This window comes from Cuculus canorus, chromosome 10 (genome assembly GCF_017976375.1).
Source record: "Cuculus canorus isolate bCucCan1 chromosome 10, bCucCan1.pri, whole genome shotgun sequence".
NCBI lineage: Eukaryota > Metazoa > Chordata > Aves > Cuculiformes > Cuculidae > Cuculus > Cuculus canorus.
This window is the reverse complement of record NC_071410.1, coordinates 14,715,380-14,740,416: the sequence shown is the minus strand read 5'-3', so window position 1 is coordinate 14,740,416 and position 25,037 is coordinate 14,715,380. Positions and strand designations below refer to the sequence as shown.

At 41.7% G+C, this 25,037-nt stretch overlaps 1 protein-coding gene across 1 annotated transcript; it reads right to left on the bottom strand.

Moving 5' to 3' along the window:
- Positions 1–15,515: 15,515 nt before the first annotated feature.
- ESX1 (ESX homeobox 1) lies at positions 15,516–24,771 on the bottom strand. The gene is made up of 5 exons (XM_054075843.1): positions 24,672–24,771; positions 24,410–24,599; positions 24,289–24,334; positions 18,079–18,365; positions 15,516–16,790 (listed from the first exon to the last, which is right to left on the bottom strand). Exons 1-5 carry the CDS (start codon positions 24,769–24,771, stop codon positions 16,565–16,567), a joined length of 849 nt encoding a protein of 282 aa, XP_053931818.1. The 3' UTR covers positions 15,516–16,564.
- Positions 24,772–25,037: the final 266 nt, after the last annotated feature.

Sequence of the window (25,037 nt, the reverse complement as noted above, 5' to 3'; positions counted from 1 at the left end):
CTGCTCATAACTAGAATGCCTGGCTTTGCCATTTCTGGTTGGATGCCATCAGAATGGTTTTCTAAAACCGCGCTGCTAAGGAGTTTTTATGGAAAGCAGCACTCGTTGTCTCTAAGAAAACTTTTCTTCATTGTTTTATGTTAAGAAAAGCTAAACCCTTGTAGCACCTCTTTCCCCTTGAAAGGAGCCGCACTATTCTTTGCGGAGACGTGGGTTGCTCAAGAACAGGAATCAACATGTTAAGATTTATTTATTTTTGATAGCATCCCTTATTCAGCAACTTGATAAAGGTGAGGATCAGCCTCCCTGGTCCAGCAAACAGAGTGCTGCGTCTGGGAAGGAGGTCCATAATATCTCATGTCTTGTTCTTTTGCTCTGTCTCTTGGCAATGTCCTTTGTTGCTATTCCTCTTTACTTTTCAGCTACTGCGTTGAAAGTAAAGCTCTATTGCACTCAGCATCGCAGCACCACAATCTTAACCAGGGCCTCCGCTCGTTACCAAAAGTAAAAGATTGAAGGTGAGTCTTGAGTCTTACTTGTGCCATACTTCAGAATAATAGAAGTGCTAGCTGTGAACATGCCTGGAGGAGGATGGGGTGTGAATACAAAACACTGTAAAAGTTTCCCTGTGAAACAAAACCTGGAACTGGATGATAAATGCTATGATAACTGGATATTGCATTTCATGACAGAAGTCCAGAAAGGCTTGGCTGGAGTAAATATGCCCCGATTGGGTAGTACTGATGATCCTTCTGATATTGGGGAAGTACTTGTTCTGTATCTAAGCTATTTTTACACCATGTAGTAAAGAAGGCAGAAAGTGCTGTATAACTCGCATTTTCTGATACGTAGGAAATAGCAAAATGAAATAACAGACTGCAGAATGTAGGGCAGTGCTGAAAAGAAAACCATCTAATTACTCCCTAGACAAAGATTTGTTGATTTTATTCAGGACCCTAGAGAGATGTTTTTAGCAAGACAAAACCTAGGATGCACAGAACAAGCCACCTCTAACTGAAGGTTGGCAAATGTTAAGTTACAAACACGGATGTAGCTCTGGTATTTTTGCTGATCTGTGTATATTGCTAAGGTGATAAAAGGATTCATGTTCCATATTGGATCTGAGGAAATAAAAAACCCAAACCAACAACCTTCAGAGGAAACTTTGGCCTAAAGAGCACTGTGCACAACCAGAAGGTTTAGTGAGGATGAGGAATTCACCACTGCCCTGCATCGCCTACTCAGTGCTTAAAAATTCTGAGTTGGATTTCTGCACCAGGAAATTGCTTTTTAAAAAATCGCTGATACTTGCATGCATGCGTAAGTGTAGCTGATCTCTGGTTATGTATTTAGAGGGTACGGATTCAGGGTGTCTGGTGACTACGGAAGCTGAAAGTTAACTATAGAGAGAGAGAGACAGTCCTGCAATTTCATGATACCATCAGGGGAAGTTTTAATAAGAACGCTACCTACAGTGGATGCTTGCAGCCTCGGATAATACATCTGGAAAAACACATATCAATGCGATAAAACTTGTACTTAAAGAAGAGCCAAGGAATTGTTGCCGTTTCTGTAGTAGTGAGGTTTTTTTTCTTTAACTTTACAACTGCCGTGACTGCCTCTGTGCCGTTTAGCGGTGATCAATGTGAATGCGCTGGAACTGTTTACATGAAGAAAGCTGAATCATTCAACCTAGTATTCATTTGTTTGAGTAAAGCCTCTTTAGAGCCACTTGTGATCTGATGACTAACGTGGCACAAAGATGCTAATGCTCAGTGTATACATAAATCATTAACTACTTAATTTGGATTTGGAAACCTGAGGCAACAGAATGCTCCATGGAGAAGCAGCTATATTCGTCTCTCTCCATCCTGAACCACCTGTCTCCAGAGACCTGGAATGCATTAGGAAAATGAATCCGATGACTGAACTAAATCTAGGCTCTCTGTTCCAGAAGAACACAATGGTTTTTACAAGCAGAAAAACATAGAAATCCAAGATCTGTTCTGATAACTGAGACAAGGAAAAACTAACTTCAGCAGGAAGATCTGGTAATCTAGGAATATTTTTATCAGTACTGCCAGGAAAATAAGTAAAAGTTCAGAGGAATCTGACAGTCAGCTATATTATTTTAAACTTTAACTTAAAGCAATATTTCTGCAGGTGGAATGGATGCTTGTGGAAGAGAAAAGGGATGTTTAACTCTGTACAGTAGGATTTTGTGCTTTAAAATCAGATCTGAAAACCCCCCTTCATTAATATTTCAGCCCGTTCCCGAAGGCATGGTTAACTACATTTCTCTACTGAGGTGTATTGGCACTGATGAGGGAAGTATATCTTCCAAACTGGTGAGCTCACCTAGCTGGATGACCTTGATGTGAACAACTTTCTGCCATTCAGAGCCAACTTCTTGTCACTGTTATCTTGTTCCTTACCTGTGGTTATTTATTAAAGAGCTGTGTCCCACTGACTAAAGTATCATAAAGGATATTATTGATGTTGTAGCCTGATGGAGCACGGGCAACAGGTTCTGCTTTTGTGCTGGTGCAGGGCAATAAATGTTGAACTTTGTAAGGGGAAGTTTTGAGACTAGTTCAATTTTTAGATATGAATTTCTTAATGAGATCAGGGGAATTACTCCATCCTCTGAAGCTTCTCTTTTTCTTGTGTTACTCAGATAGGGTTAGGTGGGTTTATTTAAGCATGTTGCATACATTGGGCACCAGAGCATCTGTACCAAATCTGGTTGAACCTATGTTCCTGCAAGTCCAAGAGGTGTTGATTGCTCAGTTCATAGCGGGGAAAACTGATGATGCTGTGATCTAACCAGGATCCTGTCACATGTTCAGCTGAAGGGGAAGCAGGACCCTCCAATCTTCTTGCTGACTTATCTGTTCCTTCTTCAATACTACAGTACTATCAGATGGACATTTTCTTCTCTGTTCAAGTTGTTAATTTGATCCTCTTGTATAAAGAGTATGGTAAATGAGAATTAATTAGGTGTTAATGATGACTGTGACTGTTTCAGGAATGAGCATGTTGTTTGGTATTTCAGTAGTATGTTGTTTAACTGAATGAAAAGCTCTGTCCACCAAGTCTGGATGTTAAACATGTTCTCTTAAACAGTAAAGCAGACATGTAAAATATCATTTTGTTTTAAACATCAGGTGGACTCACTTATTTTTAGAGAAGCATTACTTAAATATTTAATGACAGCTTATCGTAAAGCATTTGATTTGTCCTAGATAAAATGTTTGCTTCTCTGTGAATATATAGCATCTAAACCCTCCTCCTTTAGATCTCTATGGTAGTACAAATTTGGGAAAGTGAAATGCAAAAATAAAAGAAATACAGTGTTGGAGGGCAAACGGGAATTATCACATGCTTCAGAGAAATCAAAATCACTACAGTATAAGGATTTTAGCAATGTCCTTTTGTTTCGCTTAAAAGCTGGAAAGTGAAGTTTAAGGGGCAAGTCAATATTCTGACAAGGACTTATTTTACTTCTTGATATGAAACTTAGAGATTACTTGTCAGCTGCATTAGTTTTTAGAGTCTATTTTTACAGTGAATGATATATGTACTTCGGAAGATGTAGTTCTTTTTCAGAGATGGCATTTTAATTTTATTTCAAATATTGAGTGAAGAAAGCTCCAAAGACTTTAGTACAATAAACCATTGCTATGTTCAAGACAGTAATATAAGGGGTTGGGTTTTTTTTTTGTTTTTTACAGTTGCTAATGGCAACTTATGTGGCGAACATAAGTACAGCAATTTAAAAGGACACTGTGGTAATGTGAATTTCTTCAAGTAGTTAAATACTAATGTCTTTCACCACAACGTCAATGTCAGCTCTGCTCCCAGTCAAAAAGCAAAGGACAAATGTACTTGCCATTTTTATTTGCTTTTTTTGAATGGAAAGGGTTTTCAGAGAACTGACAGTAGCCAGTCTGGTCTGTAATTTTAACTTGATTTATTTGAATTAGTGAAATCTTCAGTAAATACATCTCAATACTCTCTTAAATATTTCCCCAGGGAGAATAAACATCCATTTACTTCGACTCCACTAGTGCTCGCAGACTTTGTATGGCAGTGCCTGACAGACTTCTTGAGGGAGGAAGAGGAGGTCACTTGTGTAAAGAGCTGAAGCACTGAGTGGGAGCACTGGCTTTGGCTGCTCATCTGAATGCCAGGCGAGTGTGTTCGTACAGCAGGAAGCACGGCCGAGTCATTTACACTACAGATTTCTTTTGTATCTGTTGATCAGGAGGAGTATTTCTCTACTGCTAAAGAACTTGCCTTTCTCTGCGGTGCTCCCAGCTACTTGTTGCGACTGCGTACGTGTAAGAGTGGCTGCATTTACGGCATTCACCTTAATCTGTGTTTAGAGCAAATGCTAGACAGGAGTCCCACCCATAGTGTCAGTGGAGCGTGGACCTGTCAGAAGACCCTGGCAATAAAATTGATGAATTGTCAATGTACATCCTTGAGGTGGAGTTCTACCCATGTTAAAACCAATGCCAACAGAGTAGTTGATTTTAGCCTTGGGTTTATTTGCTCTTTGCTGCTGGTAACCATGGCATGGCATGTGTGTTCTTAAAGAACAGTATGTGCTGTTGTCTTAGCTTGAGGCTTTATTGCAAAGGCTATGGGAGTTGTCAACAAGATTGTTCCTAAAAGCAGCAAGATCTGGACTAGGCAACACCAAAATGGAAATAAAAAGCCTGTGCTCTGTGTCCTCCTCCTTCATCTCTGCAGACTCTCCCACTAGCTCTCTTTAAGCCATCCCGGTTGGAATGGCAGAGACAAGTGCAAGTAACCTCCCTCACCCCTGGCATCGCTGCCCTCATGAAGAGAATCCCACTTGGCAAGTGTGGACAAATTGACCTGGAAGTATTTGCCAGAGTTCACCTTTAATTATTTTTTTTTCCTGCTATCACTGTTTCTGCTCTCAGGAGTTCAGCCTTGAAAGAAACGGTATCCTGGCTTCCTGGGACTTGCGTGTTCCCTTGTAAACTGAGCAACACAAGTAAAGAAAGTAAGGCACTCTGAAGACCCCTTCTGAAAAATAAATGAGGCGCTTAAGAAACAACTCCTCCAGCCTGGAGGCTTCTCTCTCGGTGTCACATGCTGCAGTGCCCTCTGATTTGCTTTTGAGAGGCGTTTGCAGACTGGCATCGAGGAGTGAGGAGCCAGCCCTGCCGATTCAGTGTTCTAATGTAATCGTCCTTGAGATGTTGCTTGGCTGCGATGTGTTCCAAAGTGTCTTCTCATGCCCTTTTAGTGTTTCTAAACAAATCCGGGCTTAACTGAGAACATCATTTTCTACCCTGGTAAAGTTATTGGAAGTTTACAAAGGGAAAGGTATGGTTTGTGTTTTGAAAGATATATGTATTTTCTGCTATAATAAGGTAGAATATGGACATAGCATTATAGGTTCAATTAAAAGCACGTCAATAAAAGGCAGTTGTGTGCTACATAAAAGAATCTTTTGTTGAAAACTGGCCTGAGTTACGACTGTTTTACACACATTAATTTGCTTTGTACATACAGAATGGAGCTGATTGAACAGCATGATTGTCTGACCAGAGCTGAAAAGCAGCACTTGCTGTAGGTAATTTAAATTGAGCCCTATTATCATTTGCAGATTTATTCTGCTGAGAATCAATAAGATGAAAAAGAGTCTGAAAGCTTTACGCTAATGCTAATCACTTCTGGGTCAGTAACTCCTTGTGTTTAAGTTATGTATTTCTTCCCTCTATTCACAAAGCTACTTGGAAAGTGAAATATTTAAAATATCTTCCACTGAAGAGAATCTTCCCACCCCTTCTACTTCACAGAGTATTCAACATTGATCAATCTTTTGTTGTGCTGAAATTGTTCCCTGGAGGGAAGTGACACCAACCAAAAGGACAAAAAGAGATGCTCTAGAAAGAAGCTCAGCACAGAGTACCCTGAAAATTGTGTTATAAAGCGGCATTCTTGGTGGCTGGAGATTCAACTTGACCCAAGTGTGCAGCACAAAGCTGGGTCTGGGTCCCTGCAGTCATTTTAATTTCTACTATAGCAACAATTCTGTTCCTGCATAATTTTCCTTTTCAGGTTAGAAGGGTATAACCAGGCACAGGATGGAAGAGGAGAGACAAAAAGGATGCCCAGAACCAAGGTGATTTTGGCATAGGAATGCAATCAAGAGGTATTACAATGAAAGGAATTTATATGTATCTTATTTACATATTATAATACATATAAAGGAATTTATATGTATTATATATGTATAAGCAGAAAAAAGGGAAAATGACCCCCCCAAAAATGAGCTGGACAAATTTAATTATCCAGTAAGACCTTAGCTATTGTCTTTAGGGCTGTTGGCAAAGGGCTGAGGTGTGTTGTGCTGAAGGTTTGTGGGGTTTTTTTGGCAGACTGGAGGAGAACTGATGAGTTCTTATGAGGAAGAAACCTAAACACAACATCATTCTGAGCAAGGAGCCATGGTGGAGTTCCCAGTCCTCCAGACTTGTTTTATTTCTTTTGAAGCTTAGGAATCGGTGCTAAAACTATGGCTTAAAGAGAAGGTGAGGAGGGGAAAAAAAGAAGACTCCTGTTACAGTAAGAATGTCTGCTGTATTAATTACTAGCTGTGTAGTTTCCTGGCTATGCAGTAGTGGATGGACTGCATCCTCTGCAAAGAAGACAGGAAGGGTAGTAAAAGAAGTGAGCTGAACTGGCTGTCTTTAGGAATCAGATTTGCAATGCCATGACAGAGCTTACTGCCATTTGAACTTTGTGAATTTTCACACAGAGCAGTAGAAATAATATATAAGTGATAATCCAGCGAGAAGGGCTCATTGAGTCTTGGCTCTGCTGTTTCTGTTGTCTTGGCCCCTACGAGCTTTGCCAGGAAAAATCAGCTCTGCAGGTTGAGTGGGGATCCAAGGGATTTGGCAGGATTTATGTCTGGGATCGAGCTATGGCTGTGCTGAGGCTTGGGATTGCGGTGGCACTGTGAAGTAGCAGGGTGAGTGGTGCTCCTTTCCCTGACGAGCCTGTGCTTTGCACACTGGGCGAAGTATTGCAAAAGGATGAAATGTCTTGCCTAAAATGTGTGGAGCTGCAGTGACAGTCAAAAGTAGAATTAATCTTTCAAGTCCCAGGTGAGTGTCCGTCCTGGTCTCTGCACCCTGCTGCAGCTCCATCCAGGTACAGGAAGATTAGTTCTGGATGATGAAACCATCAGTGCTATTAGAATTATAGTCCATTGTGTACAGCACTGTTGGACCCGATTGCCAGATATTTATTATTTCATCGACAAAGTGGCTTTCCCTCATTGTACTCAGTTTCCCCACATACCTGAGAACACTACTTCAGAGCTTTAACTTTTTTTTATTTTTAAAATGTTTTTTAAAAAAGCATGTTAAACTTTTCTTGTATTAAAATGGGCTGGAGCAGCTAATACAATCTCTTGCAATAAATAGCTATAAAAACATCAGAGGTTTTGATAACTGTTAGCTCTATATTTTGTAATGCCTATTGTATTTCCATTTTGTTAGTTCTATTTAAAGAGCAGTATTATCATGCCCCATTTCCTGTTAGATAGTTCTATTTGTCTGCTCTACAGGAGGCAGGAGATTTTAGGTCCAAAAGAAATTATCTCTCAGTAAATTACTCCTAACTCCATTACGGAATACTAAGCACTCTCCCTGCACTGTGCGAGCAGCTTGAAGAGATAACATTGCAATTTATTTATTTGTTTTGCCCCATGTATATAGGTGACACATGGGCTCATCTGAGCAGAGATGGTGATAACTGACAGGTACATTAGATCAGTCACATATAGCAAAGTTTACTTTGATTATGTAGTAAGTGTCAAGATGTACAGTAGCTGATGTCAGTTTGATCCCTCATGGTATATAATGGCTTGTCTTTTTCGTGGTTGAATGGACACTAATTTTTGTCTAATAAGTAAGCTATCAGTTGAGAGTGTTTCAGAGAGTAGCCAGAGTTTTTTATCCTACTGAAAGGGAAACCATTCGTGAAATTATTTTAAAATTTGTTTGGATTGCTTGTTGTATTCATTTTTCTCCTTCTGAAGTCCCCTGTTTACTCAAGGTACTAAAGGTACAATGTTTTCTAAGGACCTGCTGTGAATCTATTGCATTGCGTATGAGACCTTTCCATATTGAAATAGTAGCGGAGAACAGAATATTTTCTGTCTGTTTTGATGTAAGCTGCCAAACTTCAAAGTCTGACTGTAACACCTCTTAAACTTTAAAGGGAGAGAAGAAACAATGCTCTGTTACTGTGACCCCTATTCCTCTCCCTGTAGGTAATGTAGGAATTATCCAAGCCTATAACTTCGTAGGTTTGTTTTATTATTATGCAGCTGTGATTCCAGTTGAGTTGTGTTTATGAAAATAACTTAATAAAAGTACATTTCATAGGGCATAATGTAACTGATTAGTAATTAACTTAAACTCCCTCCAAGCAACCAGAACCCCAAAATATACCCTGGCAAACTCTGGAAATGAAGGGTAATCTTCTGGGTTGTCCAGCACGGCTCAGGCTCCTGGCATGAGGGCAGCTCCAGGGGAGACAAATATCTACAGTGAATAGTATTTTCTACATTTTGGGGAATATGCCAATTGAAAAAAACCCTTTGTAGCTACTACGATTATAGTAGTGTTTATTAACATCTTTGAACCCTGTACCATTAGCAGTGTAGTCCGTGGGACCAGAAAGATTCCACTCATGGTTAGATTGTATTTTATGCTTCTCGCTGACAGATCGAGCTAGTTTAGCTCTTATTAAAGTGACCCATGGCTCCTATTCAGCAGAGTGCTGAGGCCTTTGGTGCGCGATAGGCATGGAGCGAGGTATTTTCTTGTTTTATTCTTGTTTGTTCGGTTTTTTTTTGCTTGTTTTCCAGTCTAGAAATATGTTGTCTTCTTAGATCATCACTAGTGTATGGGAACTTCCCATAAAAAGCACTGGTTTATTGGGGATGCCAGGAAGATTTAACAGTGAATGGAGACCACCAAGTCAAATGCAGGGTGTGAATAACTAGTTTTAAAGTAAGTACAGTGGGGGTTTTAAGGGGACTTTTAGATTTGCTACAATAATGAAAGCTTCATTTTATTGTCGTGCATGTTATCCTCAGAAATACATCTCACAGGACTGGGATTTGTACAGACATCTGAATGGCCTACGCTGTTTCTTACTTCTTCCATCAAAGTGTTCTTCCACAAAGAAAACTGTTGAATGCTTCAGTGTTGAGGCTGTGAATAATTTCACATATTTGACTGCGGCATAGATGTGCAGAAAAAGTGTCCTCAAAATGATACCTTCCTAAGGTAAAATTCTGTAAAAGTTACTAGTAATGGCCACGTCTGTGCTGGAAACAATAAATTAAGTTCTTTCCTGCCTTCTCTTGGATTTGGAATGAGAAACCGAGATGCAGATCGAGTTCTTAAAACTGAGAATTTTGTGTGCTTTCGTAATTCCTGGAGTTGCTCTTTTATTGTCTCCGATGCTGTGTCTTGGCAGTCCTCAGCACTCGCCATCCACTCTGCTTGAGGTGGGCTGTTTGTTTTACGGCCAGGGCTGGGCTCGGAGCAGTGCGCTCACCACAGTCCCAAAGCAGATCCCCTGCTGTGGAGCTGGGAACTGAGCATGAATGTCTTGCATTTGTTCCTCCATCCTCTAAATGTAGCCCCTTCGCTCTGTCTTTGCTTAGCTCTGTGCAAAGAAGGTGAATGCTTATGTGCTGTAAACACTAAGACATCAACTGAAAACTTTGTTGCTGCCGTCAGCAACTCCTCTGCTGTCTCAGTTTGAGAGAGCACTAACAGAGGTAAGACTTAAATGTTCTGATGAGAGGGTCTCCAGGCTTTTCTCATACATTAACATTGCAGCCTGCTTCACTTCTCTTCCTGTACTCACTTTGGGATATATAGAAAATAAGGCTATAATAATGCTGTCCTTTCTTGTCTTCTTTCACAAACATTAATCCCGTGATTTTTTATCAGTACAAAATAACCCTGGAGATAGGGCAGTCTGTGGATCAGCTTCTATGAAACTAGAAAACTGAAATTATTTTGTTTAATTGCGTGTGAAAGTCAACTTTTGTCAAAATCTCTAGCTGTGACTGGGTACTTACAAAATGCAATGTATTCTTTTCTTTAGCAGATCACCTAAATACATTTTACTAGCAACCCTTTTGAACCAGATGAAACTGTAATTCAAGCTGTCTTGTCTGCTTCTGCTTTAGTTCACAATAATGTCACTATGCTGCTCACACCAAAGACTTAAGTTTTTATCTCTAACAGCTACATCAGGTATTTTGTCCCAGTTTTTCTGCAGATCATTACTGATAAGGTAGCTTTTCTGAAATAAAAAAAACAATCTTCTGCCAGTGTATATTTTTAATGTAAAAGTTTTGTTACTCCATCTGTGTGACTTTGGAAGATTGGGATGAGCTTGCAGTGACTTCCCACCAGCCACCACAGAACAATTCTCCAGCTGGAATATAGGAAACTGCTGCAGCCAACAAACTAAGTTAATTCAGAGTACTATGTTGCTTCAAGGAATTACGCCTCGGCATGCAGCTTGACTGAACATCTTCAGTCCTTGAAGGTGAACCTCACATCTTTTAGCAAACTGGATATGTTTAGGGTGAGGGACAGCACGGCCAGGGGGTGAAGAGGGCACGAAGAGCTGGGAGAGCCGCAGTGCTCTGAGCTGCAGTGAATTAAGGCGTTAGCTGCTTTGTGCCATAACTCCTGCAGCGGGGACAGCCCTATCCTCAAGGCTGGATGGGGTGGGAGGGGTGTCCAGGACAGTGTCCAGAGCTGGAAGAGGAGTGTAGGCAGTGAAGTGACACATTGCAAAGGGGCAGAAGGAACAGCCTTGGCTTATGTCAGCTATTTTGTAAGCTGTAGCGGAGTTGTAGGTACACAGATGAGCTGTAGACATCCCTTCTTGTCAGCGTTCATCCCGGTGCTGGTGCCTATGGCCAAGTGTTGGCTCCAGGGTCACCTCTGAGGAGAGCTGAGGGGCTCTCCTGTGGCCATTGAGGAATCCCAGGGCAGCTGGTTATCCTGACAGGACCTGCGGCCATGGAGGATCCGTGCTGGAGCAGGGGAATGTCTCGGGGTAGATCAGTGCAGACTGTAACACAATCCAGAAACTTGATTTATTTGTGATCTATGGGCTGCATGAATACAAAGTCTCTAGAAATGCCCCATCCTGAACTATTTTTTATGCGATTGGGGTGTTGTGCACCTCAGGCAGTTGAAGTACAGGTGACATGCACATCAGCACATGCTTTTTCCTTTATGTATGCCATTCATACAGCTTTCTGGGAAGCCACAAGTCAGACATTTGCAGCTAAAGTATAGTCACATTGCCAGGGACACACCATGCACAATCTCTCTCTCTTCTTTCTTTTCCTTCTTTTTTTTCTTTTGGCAGTCTAGGCTTTATCTTGTTGTGATCTGTGGCATTTATGATAGGATTAAAAATGAACAAGTTGTTAAAAATCTCAGTAATAGCTAAAAGAAAAAACCTTTCTGTCTTGGGGAAAAACATCTGAAGTTCAGGGATGTTTTTCCCTTATCTTCCTTCTCCTTTGCTTTCAGGCATCTTTTGCAGGGTGAGCAAGTGGGGCCAAATTATTACCTGGCTGGAGGAGAGAAGAATTTTTACAGAGAAATTCTTATTTATCTGGTTTTGATTTAAGTCAGATCTCTATTTCCATGTGGCAGTGCGTTCAGATTTATTGTTCAGAATGATGAAAAAAAATAGTAACATCCCACTCTGTGGTTGGCAAATTTGCAGTGAGGACCCCATCGCAAGCTGGTGGTTTACATCTCGTATAACCTGAAATAAAGGAGTCACTCACACATTCATAATCAATACAATTACTTCTACTTTACATGAATTAAGTAATTTGTATGGCATTACTGTTTGGAGCATTTGTATCCCTATTCAGAGCACTTCTTCAGTATTTCAACCCCACTGATGGTAAAGGCAGGTGCACGCCAGTTACCCACAAAACTAAAGCAAAGCTCTATGGGGAAACCCTTTTATGTCCATCTAGATTTGAATTTGTAGTCCTTTTCCAATTACTGCGCTAATTGTTTAAGAGATTGCTAGACTAAAAAAGTTTTTAATCACTAATCTGTTTTTGAAAGGAACTTATGGGCTCAAAACCTGAACTCCATACTTCTTAAATTAATTTTCTTCATGAATACTTCTTTCTCAATACAGATTTGTGAGTCAGAACACCCTACTGTGCTTGTTTCTTTGTCTTTTCTTCAAACACCTGGCCTATTATTCTCCTTTTTTTTTCCCCACAACAAAATTGCTCTTTCTTTGTAGACAAGGTTCTGATGATATTATGTCACTGGAAATACGGAAATCTACCCAATGTCCCATGTTATCAGAACTGAACTCGGGGCAGAGAACAAACTGAACAAACGTGACAGTTGCGCCAAATGGGAGCACTCCAACAGAAATATAAGTGAGCGTTTCTTGACGAGATACCAACGTGCTGCAGAATCTTCCGACAAAACACCTTGAAAAATTGAGACGTGTCGGGTCATGTCAAGAGGTTTAATTTGGAGACTGAGGCTTTATTCATAGTTGGCTGATGGCTGCAGAAAGGGAATGGGGGTGGTGGTGGTGGTGTATTCACATCATCTGTGCTGCTTTGAAAATCCTCCCCTGCATTTCTGCTTTCAGGAAAAACAGATCAACCCAAGAAACCGCCAGGGCCCCAGGCCTGCCTCGCGGAAACCTATGCCAGGAAACCATCTTGATGTCTCCCAGAGAAGAATTAGGCTGCAACCCTTCTTTATTCAGTAGGGAGACGTAGGGTCAGATCCTGCAGTCTTAATCCTGATCGGTGCAGGCTTTGCCTAAATTAGAACTAAAGAATTTAGTGCGTAAGGCAAGATAAAGTGTTGGGAAATAATGGCAACGTTCAGTGTGAGAAAGTCTCTGTAAATGGCTGCTTGTTTAGAGTGTGGGATGGTGCTCTCCTCGTTGCCCTGAGAAAAACTAGGAAAGGAAATGTCCCTGCTTAGTTTGTGGTAAAGAGTATTCACCCATGTGTGGATAAGAAACTGCACTGAAGGTTTCTCAGTTAAATGCTCCCCAACGCTTTTTAAATATAATTGGAATACTATGTCCATAATAGCTTGTAATTAAGCCTCTTTATTTAAATAGTTAAAATAGACTGAATAAGTAAACCTTCTTCCCTTGGTGTGATATTTCATTCTAAGATAGTAATAGTTAACATAAAAGGCTTGTTGAATTTTAGTAACAGACACACTCTGGTTCCTAAGCTGATTTCAAGTGTTGTCCTCTGTATTTATCTTTATACTATCATTAGGTCTCTCAGCTGGCCATTCAGTTCACATGAAAGAATGGAAATTTATTGGAAGGACTCATTAAAACAGAAAAAAATAAATCAGCTTAAAGAAAACCTCTCTGCATTTCAAACTGAAGCCACGTGAAACATCAGAAAGCTGTATTCTCCAACTGTACCCGCTGGGAAAAGCTGATGATTGAAGACACCACCTTCTGCCCAAAGGGCACAGGAATGGCAGCTCCCGTTTGATCAGTAACGTAACAAAATGGGCGATGAACTGACTGCTGCAGTTCTGTATCAAATAGGACAGAGTAGCTTGAAGCCAGAGAGCGGTGCGTAAATACACACCAAAGTGGAGACTGTTCCTGCCTTGGTGTGACAATGTCAGGAGAAAAAGTGGAGACTGTTCCTGCCTTGGTGTGACAATGTCAGGAGAAACAGAGAGTATAGCTTGGAATGGTTGGGGAGTTGATCCCATACAAGCGCTTGCCTGTGGTTTCAAGTGGAGAGGAAGGTGTGTTGGAGGAAGAGTGCCTTCTTGTAAGGAAAATTAGGAAAGAGCAATGGCAAGTCAGCCTGGCAATGGTTTAGGACCCAACCCTGCTATCCAACCCCAGCAGTTCCCAGGGTGGTGTTGAAGCGGCTGTGTGTGCTGGGTAGAGGTGGCAGCTCCCAGCTCTGGCATCAGCTATAGTGCAAATGAGCGAAATTACTTGCCTCTGTGTGTTAATTGCTGTGCCTGAAATTATTTTTATCCATAGCTATTGGAAAAACTTTATTGAAAGATGAAAGTTCTGTCTGATGTAATTGCTGAAATCAAGGGAATTTTAGATTGTGAATTTGACACACCACCCACCCATCTCACATCCCACCACCCTGAGTGAGATCTCTGTGGTCCTATGGTCAATAATGATGATTTGGGGGATTACATAGGACCTACTATTTCATGCTAAGTTTTAAAACACCCTTCAGTGGTTGTTTTTCACATGCTGCTTCTAGTGAATTTGTCTAGGAATCTAATTTGCCAAAAATACCTAGGTTTTATTTTTACTGCAGAGTTCTTTTCTGAATGGCTCGTGGCAAATGTAGAACAGTTTCTGCTACTTTAAATGAAACAGTGACACAGTCTCCTTTGCTGCAGAACCTCCTTGCATTGCAAGAGAGACAAGTGATGGCAAGGAAAGATGCCACAGAGCTTGTACAGAATACAACCAGTTGTGTAATGGCAGTTTTCAAGCCATTAACCTACTTAAAAGGTTAATTTGGAACAAACTCAGCGCTTGAGTGGATACCGTGTAGTGCTGCCAGTTGGCAGCTTGGGCCGCGAGAGTGAATTGGTGGAAGCAAATAGCTGTTGTAGAAGAAACACATTCAAACTTTCTGTGAGAGGTCCTGGTTACGTCACTTCCCCAGTCTCCTGCTGCTTGTCCCACAGTGCAGGCCTAGTGTAACTCGGGTAGAAAACTGGCTTTACCTAACAGTAAACCACCACCTTCTCCTACCTGTGCTAACAACAAGGTCTATCAACCCAGAAATACTTCCAGTGTTGTGGTAGGTTATGACTCAAGAGCAGTCAGTTATGAGTATTTCAGAGGAAAAGAGATCTGTCAGATCCAACAACTACCTTGTCTGTCACGTACCCAAGGACAAGCTCAGAGGAGTCTACGGAAGCAGCAGTGACGTATCTGGAGCTCTGCACTCAAAACTCTAGCCTTGAAAACTTCTGTGCAGTCTTAAGAGGGTCCCAGAGTAAGAAGTTCTAAAAATCTACAAACTCTTTTCAGTGTGAGTGTAAGAGCTTGGGAACAGTCTGGAGGAACCAGGCTCCGTTGGAACCATTATCAATGGAAGAGCTCCATGTTGTCCCATCAACCCACAGAAACAGAGCTTGCTCAGACTGCTGCTACAGATGTGGGAAAGGTAATCTTCATGTGTAGTCAGCTGTTGGCCTTCCTTTTGTAATTGCTAAGCAACAATTAGCACTTGTTTAACTCTTACCATTTGCAAAGTGTATGATTGTTTAATTGGTCCTCACAACAGCCCTGTGAGGTAGGCGAGTAAGCTGCAAAAGGTAGTTACTACTTACTCTCACTTTATGCAACAGCATTAGACCTCTAGGCGAGACAGTCATTCCTAGACCCATTCCCCAGAGGAGGGAGTTCAGCAAAAACTTTAAAATGACCTGTCTGAGGCCAGAAAGGGAGTCCAGGATTTTGATGAACTGTAGGCTCCTCCTCAGTAAAGCCTGTTTTCACTCTTTCCAACATTAGTCCAAGTAAGAATTTAATGCTTCACATTTAATTTTCACTTAAATTCTGAATTGTCTCAAGGCATGAAACATCTGGAAATGTGCAATGAATCTGTTAACCTATTGGTCTGGTCAGATGTGCCAGTAATCATGCTAAAAGTATTCAGCAACCTCATATTTAAAGCTATGAGCTAATTATTGACACGTATATACACACATAGAAAACCACACACAATTTACTGTACGTGGATAACCAACTTACACAGGATACAGCTTTCATATACAAAGATTGATTATTTTTTTAATTATTAAAACGTTGCCACCCTGAACATAAAGCGAACATTTATTTTTCAGTTCGAAACAAAGTATTTTTATACAAACCTAGTTCTGAATCAATACCCTATAGTGAAAATAGTCCCCGCCTCATCCCTGCTAAGTTTGTCTAAAATGCGATTCCACTGGGATTTGCACTTCAACATGAAGCATGGTCTCAAAGTTACTAACTGTGTACTGATCCTTACATCTCAGGTACTGCGTGGAAGAGTTCCTCCTGAGAAGTTAGTTAAGAATTGTTGAGAAAACTGAAGTTATTCCTGCAAAGAATTTTGAACCTTTGGACTAGCATCTGGTGAGTCTGGGGATTTCAAAGCTTTAGTTCCATGTCAGCCTGAATTGCAAAGATGAAACAGTTCCTGCTCCTGTTTCTGCAGCGTCAGAAATGATACAAGGCAACTTATTACCTGATTTCACGTTTAAATGAAGGAAACCAGTTTTTAGCGGGGTTATTTCCTTTCAGTTCATTACTGAAGAATGAGAAACTACAGCTCTCTGTGTGTGTGTATGTGTGTTTTCTTTCTATTTTTAAATGTGTCTCTCAAACTGGAGCTATTTATTGGAGAGGGCATTCACTTCCCCCTCCATGGCTGTAGTCTGTGGGAGAGCTCCTAACAAAGTTCTTTGTTAGTGTTTGTAAGACTGGAGATGAGGTTTAATTGAGGGATTTGTGCTGAATGTTCTTTCGCTTTGAGTCTTAGTGCTGCAATGCTTGACGTTTTCCTTTCAACTGCTGCTGGATCAGTGAAGGCAGTAAGAGCAGGGTCTGACGGGGGTCCAGGAGCTTTCATTAGCACTGAAGCTGTTGTCATGAGAGGATTTAAAGCATTGAGAAACCTGTATTTGAAACAAGTCAATATTATCCAAATTAAGAATTGTTTTGGAGAACAAGTACTTACCTAGTTGCAGCTTCCCCCACCCAAAGTACTAGGGGAAAAAAAGTGCCAAAATTTTCAGTTTCTTCCAAAAGTATATTTTGTTTTCCAGAATTCATTTTAGCTTTATTTTGCTCTATAGTGTCTTACCCTTAAAAAAACAACCAAAAATCACCACCCAAAACAAAAACCCAAACAATTTTACCCAAAATAAATGAGAGAGATGATCTGACGTGGCATGCAGATACCTAGAACAGCAACCATTTGCTTAACTCCCAATGCTAATGCCTAATCCTTTCTAAACAAACTTTGGATGCTGTAGATCAGCCTATTCTGTGAAAGCAATAAAACAGCTCATAAAAAGATCAATTTATGTTGCTGTTAATGCAGCCAATTTGTTCAGACAAACTTTTCCCATATGAAAAATGACATTTGTCTGTCTTTTAATGTTGAACTATGATACAGGCTATAATTTCAGCAAGAGGAGAGTGTTATCTTCTTTTATCTATATATCTACACACCTATTCTGTGTATGCACACACACACACTAAACGCATACTGCTTTTAGTATCTTATGGGATGCTCTAGAGCAGCAGCAGCATTTTGCTAAGAAAACTTCAGGTTGCTGGGTAAGAAAGCCTAGACAGCAGGCTTGGCTGAAATGAATTGCTGGAGTTCTAGGTGTCTGCAGAAAAAGAGAGGTGGCTTGCTGGGGGTTTGTTCTAAGTGTTGACAGCACATCGTCTGCCAAGGGAAAAGGACTGGTTTTTAGTAGGACATATCAGAATCAGCAAGATCTCTCTGGTGCTGTGTCACTCTTGCATATATAGCCAGGCTCCTGGTCTCCTGAGAAGGAATGTCTAATACCTTTATTCTGTCAAATCACCTACAAGCCGTGTCTTTCTACAGTCACATCTTTGTGGTGTATAACCTGTGTCAGCCTGTGAGATAAGGATGGAGCTGGAGCCACCAGCAGATTACGGCATCCTCTGTGAAGACCATGGGACCATATTCTCAGTAATCACGCACAATTGTTCTTCAAAGAGCAATTACATGTTAAGTTTCTACTAGCACGGCTTAAAATAAATCTTGCTATTTCTAATCAAGTGATCCTACACAGGAGCTAACCCCATTTTAGTAAGCTTATCTATGGGAGCATACTTCTTGAGAACATGTGAGCATCAAACTAATAAAAAAGCAGCATTTTTGTTAACAGTTTTGAGATTTAGGAAAAAAAGAAAATTCTATACCTTCCAAACTGTGGATTTAAAATAGGATTTCTGAAGAGAGAAGTCCAGGTAAGGCTGTTGAGGCCAAATGGCCCTAAGGTTGAAGGACTGAAGGCTGGAGACATGGATGGCACAGCCAATGTTGAAAGAGGCATTGACCTCCACGTATGATCTAGGAGGGGAGAATGACTCAGTGGAACATCCAAAAATAGGCCAAGTGGGTGCGTTAAGGAGATTCCTGGAACAGTCCCCAGAATTTCATTTTTTTCACGTTTCCTCCACTTTGCCCTTCTGTTTTGGAACCAGACCTTCAATAAGAAATTATAAACACATTAGCTGAACTTACTCTGCAGTTTGTCTTACCATCCACTACTGCGTGCAGCGCTACAGGCAGCAAAATATTTACTGTTAAATGAATAACCGCTTCTTTAATATTAAAGATCCATTCATATATGCCTCAGTAGGTTTATTATGAAATAAATCGGATACAAATATTGTATATTTGACTACTCTAGCTCTGACTGAATAGACCTTATGTTTTAAAGCTATTGTAATATATAAATCTATCACATGAGAACTCATGATCAGTTCTTAAAAATGATAATTCTTCCTTTCATAAGCGCTTAATTGAAAATTAAATTTCAACAAAGCCACTCAAGAGGTGGTTACTTCTGCACAGACACCTCAGGAAGCAACTTAATGAAGCCTATAAGAGTAACTAGGGCAAATGTATGGTGTGTGCTTTTTATCTTGATACCTGGACCATACACTTCTACACAGAGAATTCAAAAGTAAGATGAGAAGCTTTTGATGAACGTAAACAGCATATAGTTACATGAAAGTGATTAATCGAATTGCAGTGAAAGCAAACACTAAACTAGAAAATCTAGTAAGTAGTATCAAGCTGTTCCTAAAAGGGCTTCAGCTTGTATTGGTTTTGTGTAGTAAGCTGTTGAGTCTATCGCCTCGTTAAGCCTGACTAGTCATTACTTTAGCTCATTAAACATCCTTTAAAGACTTTAGTGAATCAAACCTACAGATTGAAAAACTGACTCTTCATGCTGTTATTCTGTAGCATTCATTAAGCACAACCTTTCAGACCCAGATGGTGGCAGAGAGTAGAGTGAGGAGCATCAGCTTTAAACTAGGCGAGAGAGGACCTAAACCAAGGATATTTAAAAATGGATGTTGCCAAGGTTGAACACTCAATATCTGAATGTACTCAGCTGCTCAGGTCTTCTAGCCCCCTCTGCAGTGGAGGCCATTGAAGGTGGATTCTGAACTGGATCTGGAAGAAAGGCATTAGCTGCGGCCAAAAATCTCATTCAGCAGTCTTGTATAGAACTATTGCGGAAATTCGGTGAGCTGCTAGCAAGCGCGTTCCACGTATAATACTTGAAAGCAATAATCAGGATTCAGTTACTAGTAGAGAGTGATAAGACAAGGAATGACAGTCATCAGAAACACCAACTTCTGTCCTATACAGCATGATGATTTTCTGAAATTTACTGCTGACTCAGGAAAAGTAAACTTCAAATACAAAGATCTTTTACCATACAAAGTAGATAACTTCTTAATAAGAGTCTATCAAAGCCTCTAAAACAAACTAAAATCATAAAATTAAATTGAAAAAATTCAAGTCTCAAAAAATTACAATAGATGCTAAAATAGTTATTCCTTTGGTATTAGTATTTCTGAAATAGTAAAATTATATAGAAAACTGGATTATGACAGAACTTTTGGATGCAGAAGTCTTACAGATGCATGGTTTTTTGTAATGGTGTCTGCAATTATATTTCAGTCAAAAATGTTTTCAAAGAGTTTTAAATTTCTGCTGTGTAAGCATCCAAAAAATTAGGTTTCGGGGGTTCCCAACTTCACTGCTTGCTTTAATCTCAGATATGCCATATAACCATTTCCAGTGATGTGACTTACCTTGAGGTGTTTAAATAATATTAAGTGTGTTTAAAAGGAAAGGCTTTGACATACCCAAGCATGCCACAGCCTTGCTGTACTGAGTTTGATGATGTTCCGATATATGTCAGTAAAAATTTCCTCTTTTAAAGCACTTGTTATGGGGTTCTCAGGAGCTACATGAAGAATTACTCCTCTAGTCCTCTCACTGCATATATTAGCTTTACACAGGGAAGTTGCTGTTCTCTTGGAGGAGGGATTCATAGCACTCAGGCTGTGTATGTAACATGGAATTGTCTCACCGTACAGGCAGTTGGCAGAGGGAGGTGCCCTTCGAAGAAAAGGCAGAACATCAACATTTGGAAGCTGGTACTTAAAATTCTAGAGTGCTCCAACATATTTTTTGGCTGTTTCTCCACAGGCTTTAAATGATGAGACGTCTAAGAAAAGAATACCTGAACCAGTTAAACACCAGATGGCTACGCCTGACAGTGAGAACTAGATGCTTGGTCTGTATTAGTCTGAGACAGGAGTCCAGTTAAGAAAAATGAACTCAGTTGCTGGGATCAGTTGACTTTAAATTGCTGTTAACCAACGATCCCAAATATTGGTAAGTGGAGCCTAGCTGAGATCTCACAGAAGACTGCCAACTGAAAAGTGGGAGGGCTCTCTATGAAAAGAAAGTCCAAATAAAAAAGGCAGTGAACAGCTTTACACTGCAGATATGCAGATGAAGACTTTCCTAAACAGGATAAAACAAATGGGATAAAACAAGCGCTGCACAGGTATTCATTTCCTTACTAAATCTTAGTATTTCCTCACTAAATCTTAGAATCATGGCTCTTCAATCTGTTCTTCATAAAGAAGCCTAACATGAAATGAGATGTCTGCTTTCTCTGTCCTACAGCGAATCCACTTGATCACTCAGACATGCACTTTGACTGCAAAATAACATTTTTAATGTTACAGCTTTACAACCCATCATATTCAGTCATCTCTCAGATTTTCTATTTATCAAACTGGAAGGAAATACCAGAATTGATGTCCGGTAATTATCTTTAAAAAAAAAAAAATGCTGGTTTTCAGTTCCTTACCGGTACAAACTCATCAATACAAGTGATAAAAGGGGCAAAGGCATGCCTCATACCTTACACTGACATGACAAACAGCTTTCAAAATTTAGTGAGTACATTATAGTCGTTAACATTCAGATTAGTCATCTTTTGTTAAGCAGTTTTCCTTTGCTTCCAATAAAAGGCTTAGCTTGCCTTTATTTTCAGGCACATTTGAAGTGCCAAACTAAATGTAAGAGAAACTGCTATACCCATCTCAAGATTTTTTTGGTATGACTATAATATCAGTGGTAAAATACTTTGGAAAAGAAATGTATTACTTAATGCTCAAAGATGAACTTTAAACCATCAAGTTTGAATTACATGCTAAATATTACCCAGATTATTTTTGTAATTACTAGCACCACACAACTGACAGGAGATTTACATCTTTTAAAAAAAAAAAGGTGAGCATGTAAAATTTGATAGCATTCTTACTGTAATTTTCTTTAAAAATATATCCTATTTAACTGATGTAATACTTAATGAAGACAAAAAGACACATATATGTGACTAACTGTAATGTGTTTCTGCTGTAGCCGAGTACAGGAGCATAACCAGAAAATATGACAAGGATACTTAGATCAGTTATAGCTGTAAGCTAGTGTTTTAACACTGATGGGGTTTATGGTACTGAAATACCCAAGGAAGGCTTCATTCTTCTTATGAAGAAAATAGAATATTCCTTTAACTTATTCTTATTTTCCTCCCATCCTAACAACATGAATTATGAGAAGCAGAATGGCAACAGCAGATGCGAATGCTACTGAAGAGCACCCCAGCGTGGCTTCAGACTATGAGAAGGTTTTGTAGACTCTCAGACTATCCCTTTCCCGAGGTAAGGCAGAATACAAAGATTCTTGTTCCCATCTCCCTTCCTCGAGCAAATAATGGGGGTTGGGTGAGGGGGAATCTCTTTGAAGTAATGATGAAATAAGAATATGTTTATAGGCAATTTTTTTCTTATTTGTTCATTGTCATGTGAAGCTGAAAATGCAAGAGTGAGGGGCAACGCAGTGGCTGGCATCCACTTCAGCTGGGTGACAGAGGGCTCTCGCCAGAGAGGCAGATCTCAATTTGAAAACACATCGAGGTGAAGAAATGGTCTGATTTCATTTAGTAAGATTAATTAGTTTCCTGGGTTTACACTTGAGTAAATAAAAAGATACCACTTTTCATGTCAGCTAGTTTAGCCATGGGAGAAATCCTTTCACACAGGATACCATACCAAGCAACTATGAGCATGGGCATACGAGGCAAGAATTTGGGAATTAAGATAGCTTGTAAAGTATGGTACAGCACCATGTACATAATAGCTGTTCCTATGCATCCTGTTACCTCCAGGTTAAGTTGTCTCCCATCTTCCACAAGTTAGGAAAACAAACACAGGCAGAGGCACTGTGCGCTGGAAGCTCACCTTAAGCAAACTGTGCTGACTGTCCTCATGCTTAGGAGACTTATATTAAGATCTGACAAGGAGTAAGAAGGTGCAAGGAACAGCTGTCTCAGTTCCTCCCATCCACCAGGGATGCTATTTCACTTGTTAAGTCCTTTTTCACTCCACCAAACCTAAACATTTCCATTTTTTTAGATGAGTTGTTAGGAGAAGAGTTCCTCTTTGTCATCTACCATTGCACTACTCCTTCACAAGTCAAATGGACTACAGAGCAAGCACCCCACAAATTAAACGTGGCAGTAACAGGTAACTTCACAGCCTTTCACCTATTCCTTTCCATTGGTAGATGCCATGTGTAGTTGCCAGATATTGAGGTATTTCGGTGACTACATATTTTAGTGATTGGTGGTGGTAGGGAGAGTCTACAAGTCCACAAAAGAGAGATGAAAATACATGCAGCAGTTCTCAGTTGAGTCAATTATGAAGTACCATTCCTACTTCAAAGGCCTTTTCTGAAGATGGTGTGTATTGAAATAAAAATCTAAAGAACCTTTAAGCTTTACAGATATCAGCTATTGGGAACCATGGCAGCGACTGAAGTAATGACAATATATACAGGCAAAGATCTGGCATCAGCAGTGTCAGAGCTTTGCAAAAGTAAGTAGGGCTGTCATGCTGAGCAGCTGCACCAATTCTCAGTCTCTCACAAGTATCCACGTACCCAGAGCTATGCTGGAACTGTAGTTCAGTCCACATCCAATATACAGCACAAGCCAGATTTTGTACAATTGTCATTTTGAGATTAAAAATACTCTGAAAGCCTTCCTACCTTCTCAAACTACTTTTTTTTTTTTAAAAAAAAGCTGATCTTTTTATATGAAAACAGAATTCTAGCTTAAACAAGAGATCAATCTAAAGAAACTGCTTCTGAAAAGGCGTTGTTAAGTGCGGGTGCTCAGAGTCAGGAAAAGCAATTAGGGTCACTTTGAGTTTAAGAAAACTGCAGGCTATGAGATGGTAGTGTTGGTTTCTGTATGCTCAAGTTCTATGGGCTTTCCAGTTATTCTATCCCAGCTGGGCCACAGCGTTCTCCAGGACGGTGCCCAACTGCATACAATGTCAAATTATTCCTCTACTTTTTTATCCACTTTTAGACCCATGATTGTTTTATTTAGCTAAGTTAAGGCCAGAAAAGGTGTAAGCATCTGTGAAGCCCCGGTAAATAACTGGGGCTGTCTCACTGAACCTTTCATTTTCTGTAAAACAACTAATTTTTTAAATACTGTTTTTATCATCTCAAACCCCAGGAGCCAGTGCCTGCCTTCAGACCCCTGAACACGGCAAACAGGAGCGTGAGGCACAACCTGGGTAAGTTTCTAAGACGCTGTCTGTTTCTTCCCCTCTCGCTCACCCATCTCCCGGACCCACCCGACCCGGACGGCACCCGGCACCCCGTACACCGCATCCCGTGGCCACCACCTCGGCTGGGTCCGAGCACTGTTTGCACCGAGCGCTGCGCGTACCGGGCACCGCGTGCATCGACAGCAACGTGCCCAAAGGGATGCGAAGGATGGAGGGATGCGCGGATGGAGGGATGCGGGTGCACCGAGGGATGCGCGGATGGAGGGATGCGGGTGCACCGAGGGATGCAAAAACCGAGGGATACGGGCGCCCCGAGGGATGCGCGGATCGAGGGATGCGGGCGCCCCGAGGGATGCGCGGATCGAGGGATGCGAGGATGGAGGGATGCAGGCGCTGCGAACCGGCGGGCGGTGCCGCCCCGGACAGGGACCCCGGCCCCGCACTCACCTGCACGCGGGCTTCGGTCAGGTCAAGGCGCACGGCCAGCTCCTCTCTGCGGGGCAGCACAGCGTTAGCCCTGGAGCTCCTCGGCGGCCCCGCCGCCCCTTCCCTCCCTTCCTCCCTCTACCTGGTGAACACATCGGGGTAGTGGGACTTGCGGAAGGCGCGCTCCAGCTCCTCCAGCTGGAAGGTGCTGAAGGTGGTGCGGTAGCGCCGCTGTTTCCTCTTGAGCGGCCCCGGTGTCTCGGTCCCCGCCGGCGGCGGCTCCTCGGGGCCCCGAGCCCGGCCGGGACGCGGCGGCGCCGCTCGCTGCTCGCCTGCGGAGACAGAAGCGCCGAGTTAGCGGAGCGGGCGGGGAGCGCCCCGCAGCCAGCCCCGCCGCCCCTCACCGTGCCGCCCCGCCGCGGGGCCCCGGCTCAGGATGCTGTCGATGAAATAGGAGGTGAGGAGGTGCAGAGCAGGCGGGGCGGCGGGGGTCGCGCTCTGCATCGCGCCGGGGCTGCGGGCGGGCGGGGACCCCGCCACGCCGCGGGTTTTATCGGCGAGGGCAGCGCTCGGCTCCGCGCCCCGGCATTAGCATTTCATTAGCGCTGGCGTCAAGGCCGGGGGTGGGACGGGCGGAGAAGCTGCTGGGTCGGGGCTGCCTCCACCCCCGCGCCGGGCCGGAGCCGCCCGCCCAGCCCCGCTCCCGGCACCGAGCAGCTCTTTAAAGCCTCCTTCGAGGGAGCGGCTGCGCCGGGATGCGCGCAGGGATG

Bases quoted from the DNA above. Each gene is read 5' to 3' on its own strand.
- ESX1 (XM_054075843.1), bottom strand. From the start codon at position 24,771: ATGCAGAGCGCGACCCCCGCCGCCCCGCCTGCTCTGCACCTCCTCACC. The intron at 18,366-24,288 runs GTGAGTGCGGGG...TTCTTATTGAAG, and splicing joins TGACCGAAGCCCGCGTGCAG to GTCTGGTTCCAAAACAGAAG. The intron at 16,791-18,078 runs GTATAGAATTTT...TTTCAAATACAG, and splicing joins TTAAATCCACAGTTTGGAAG to GTTTCTCAATGCTTTAAATC.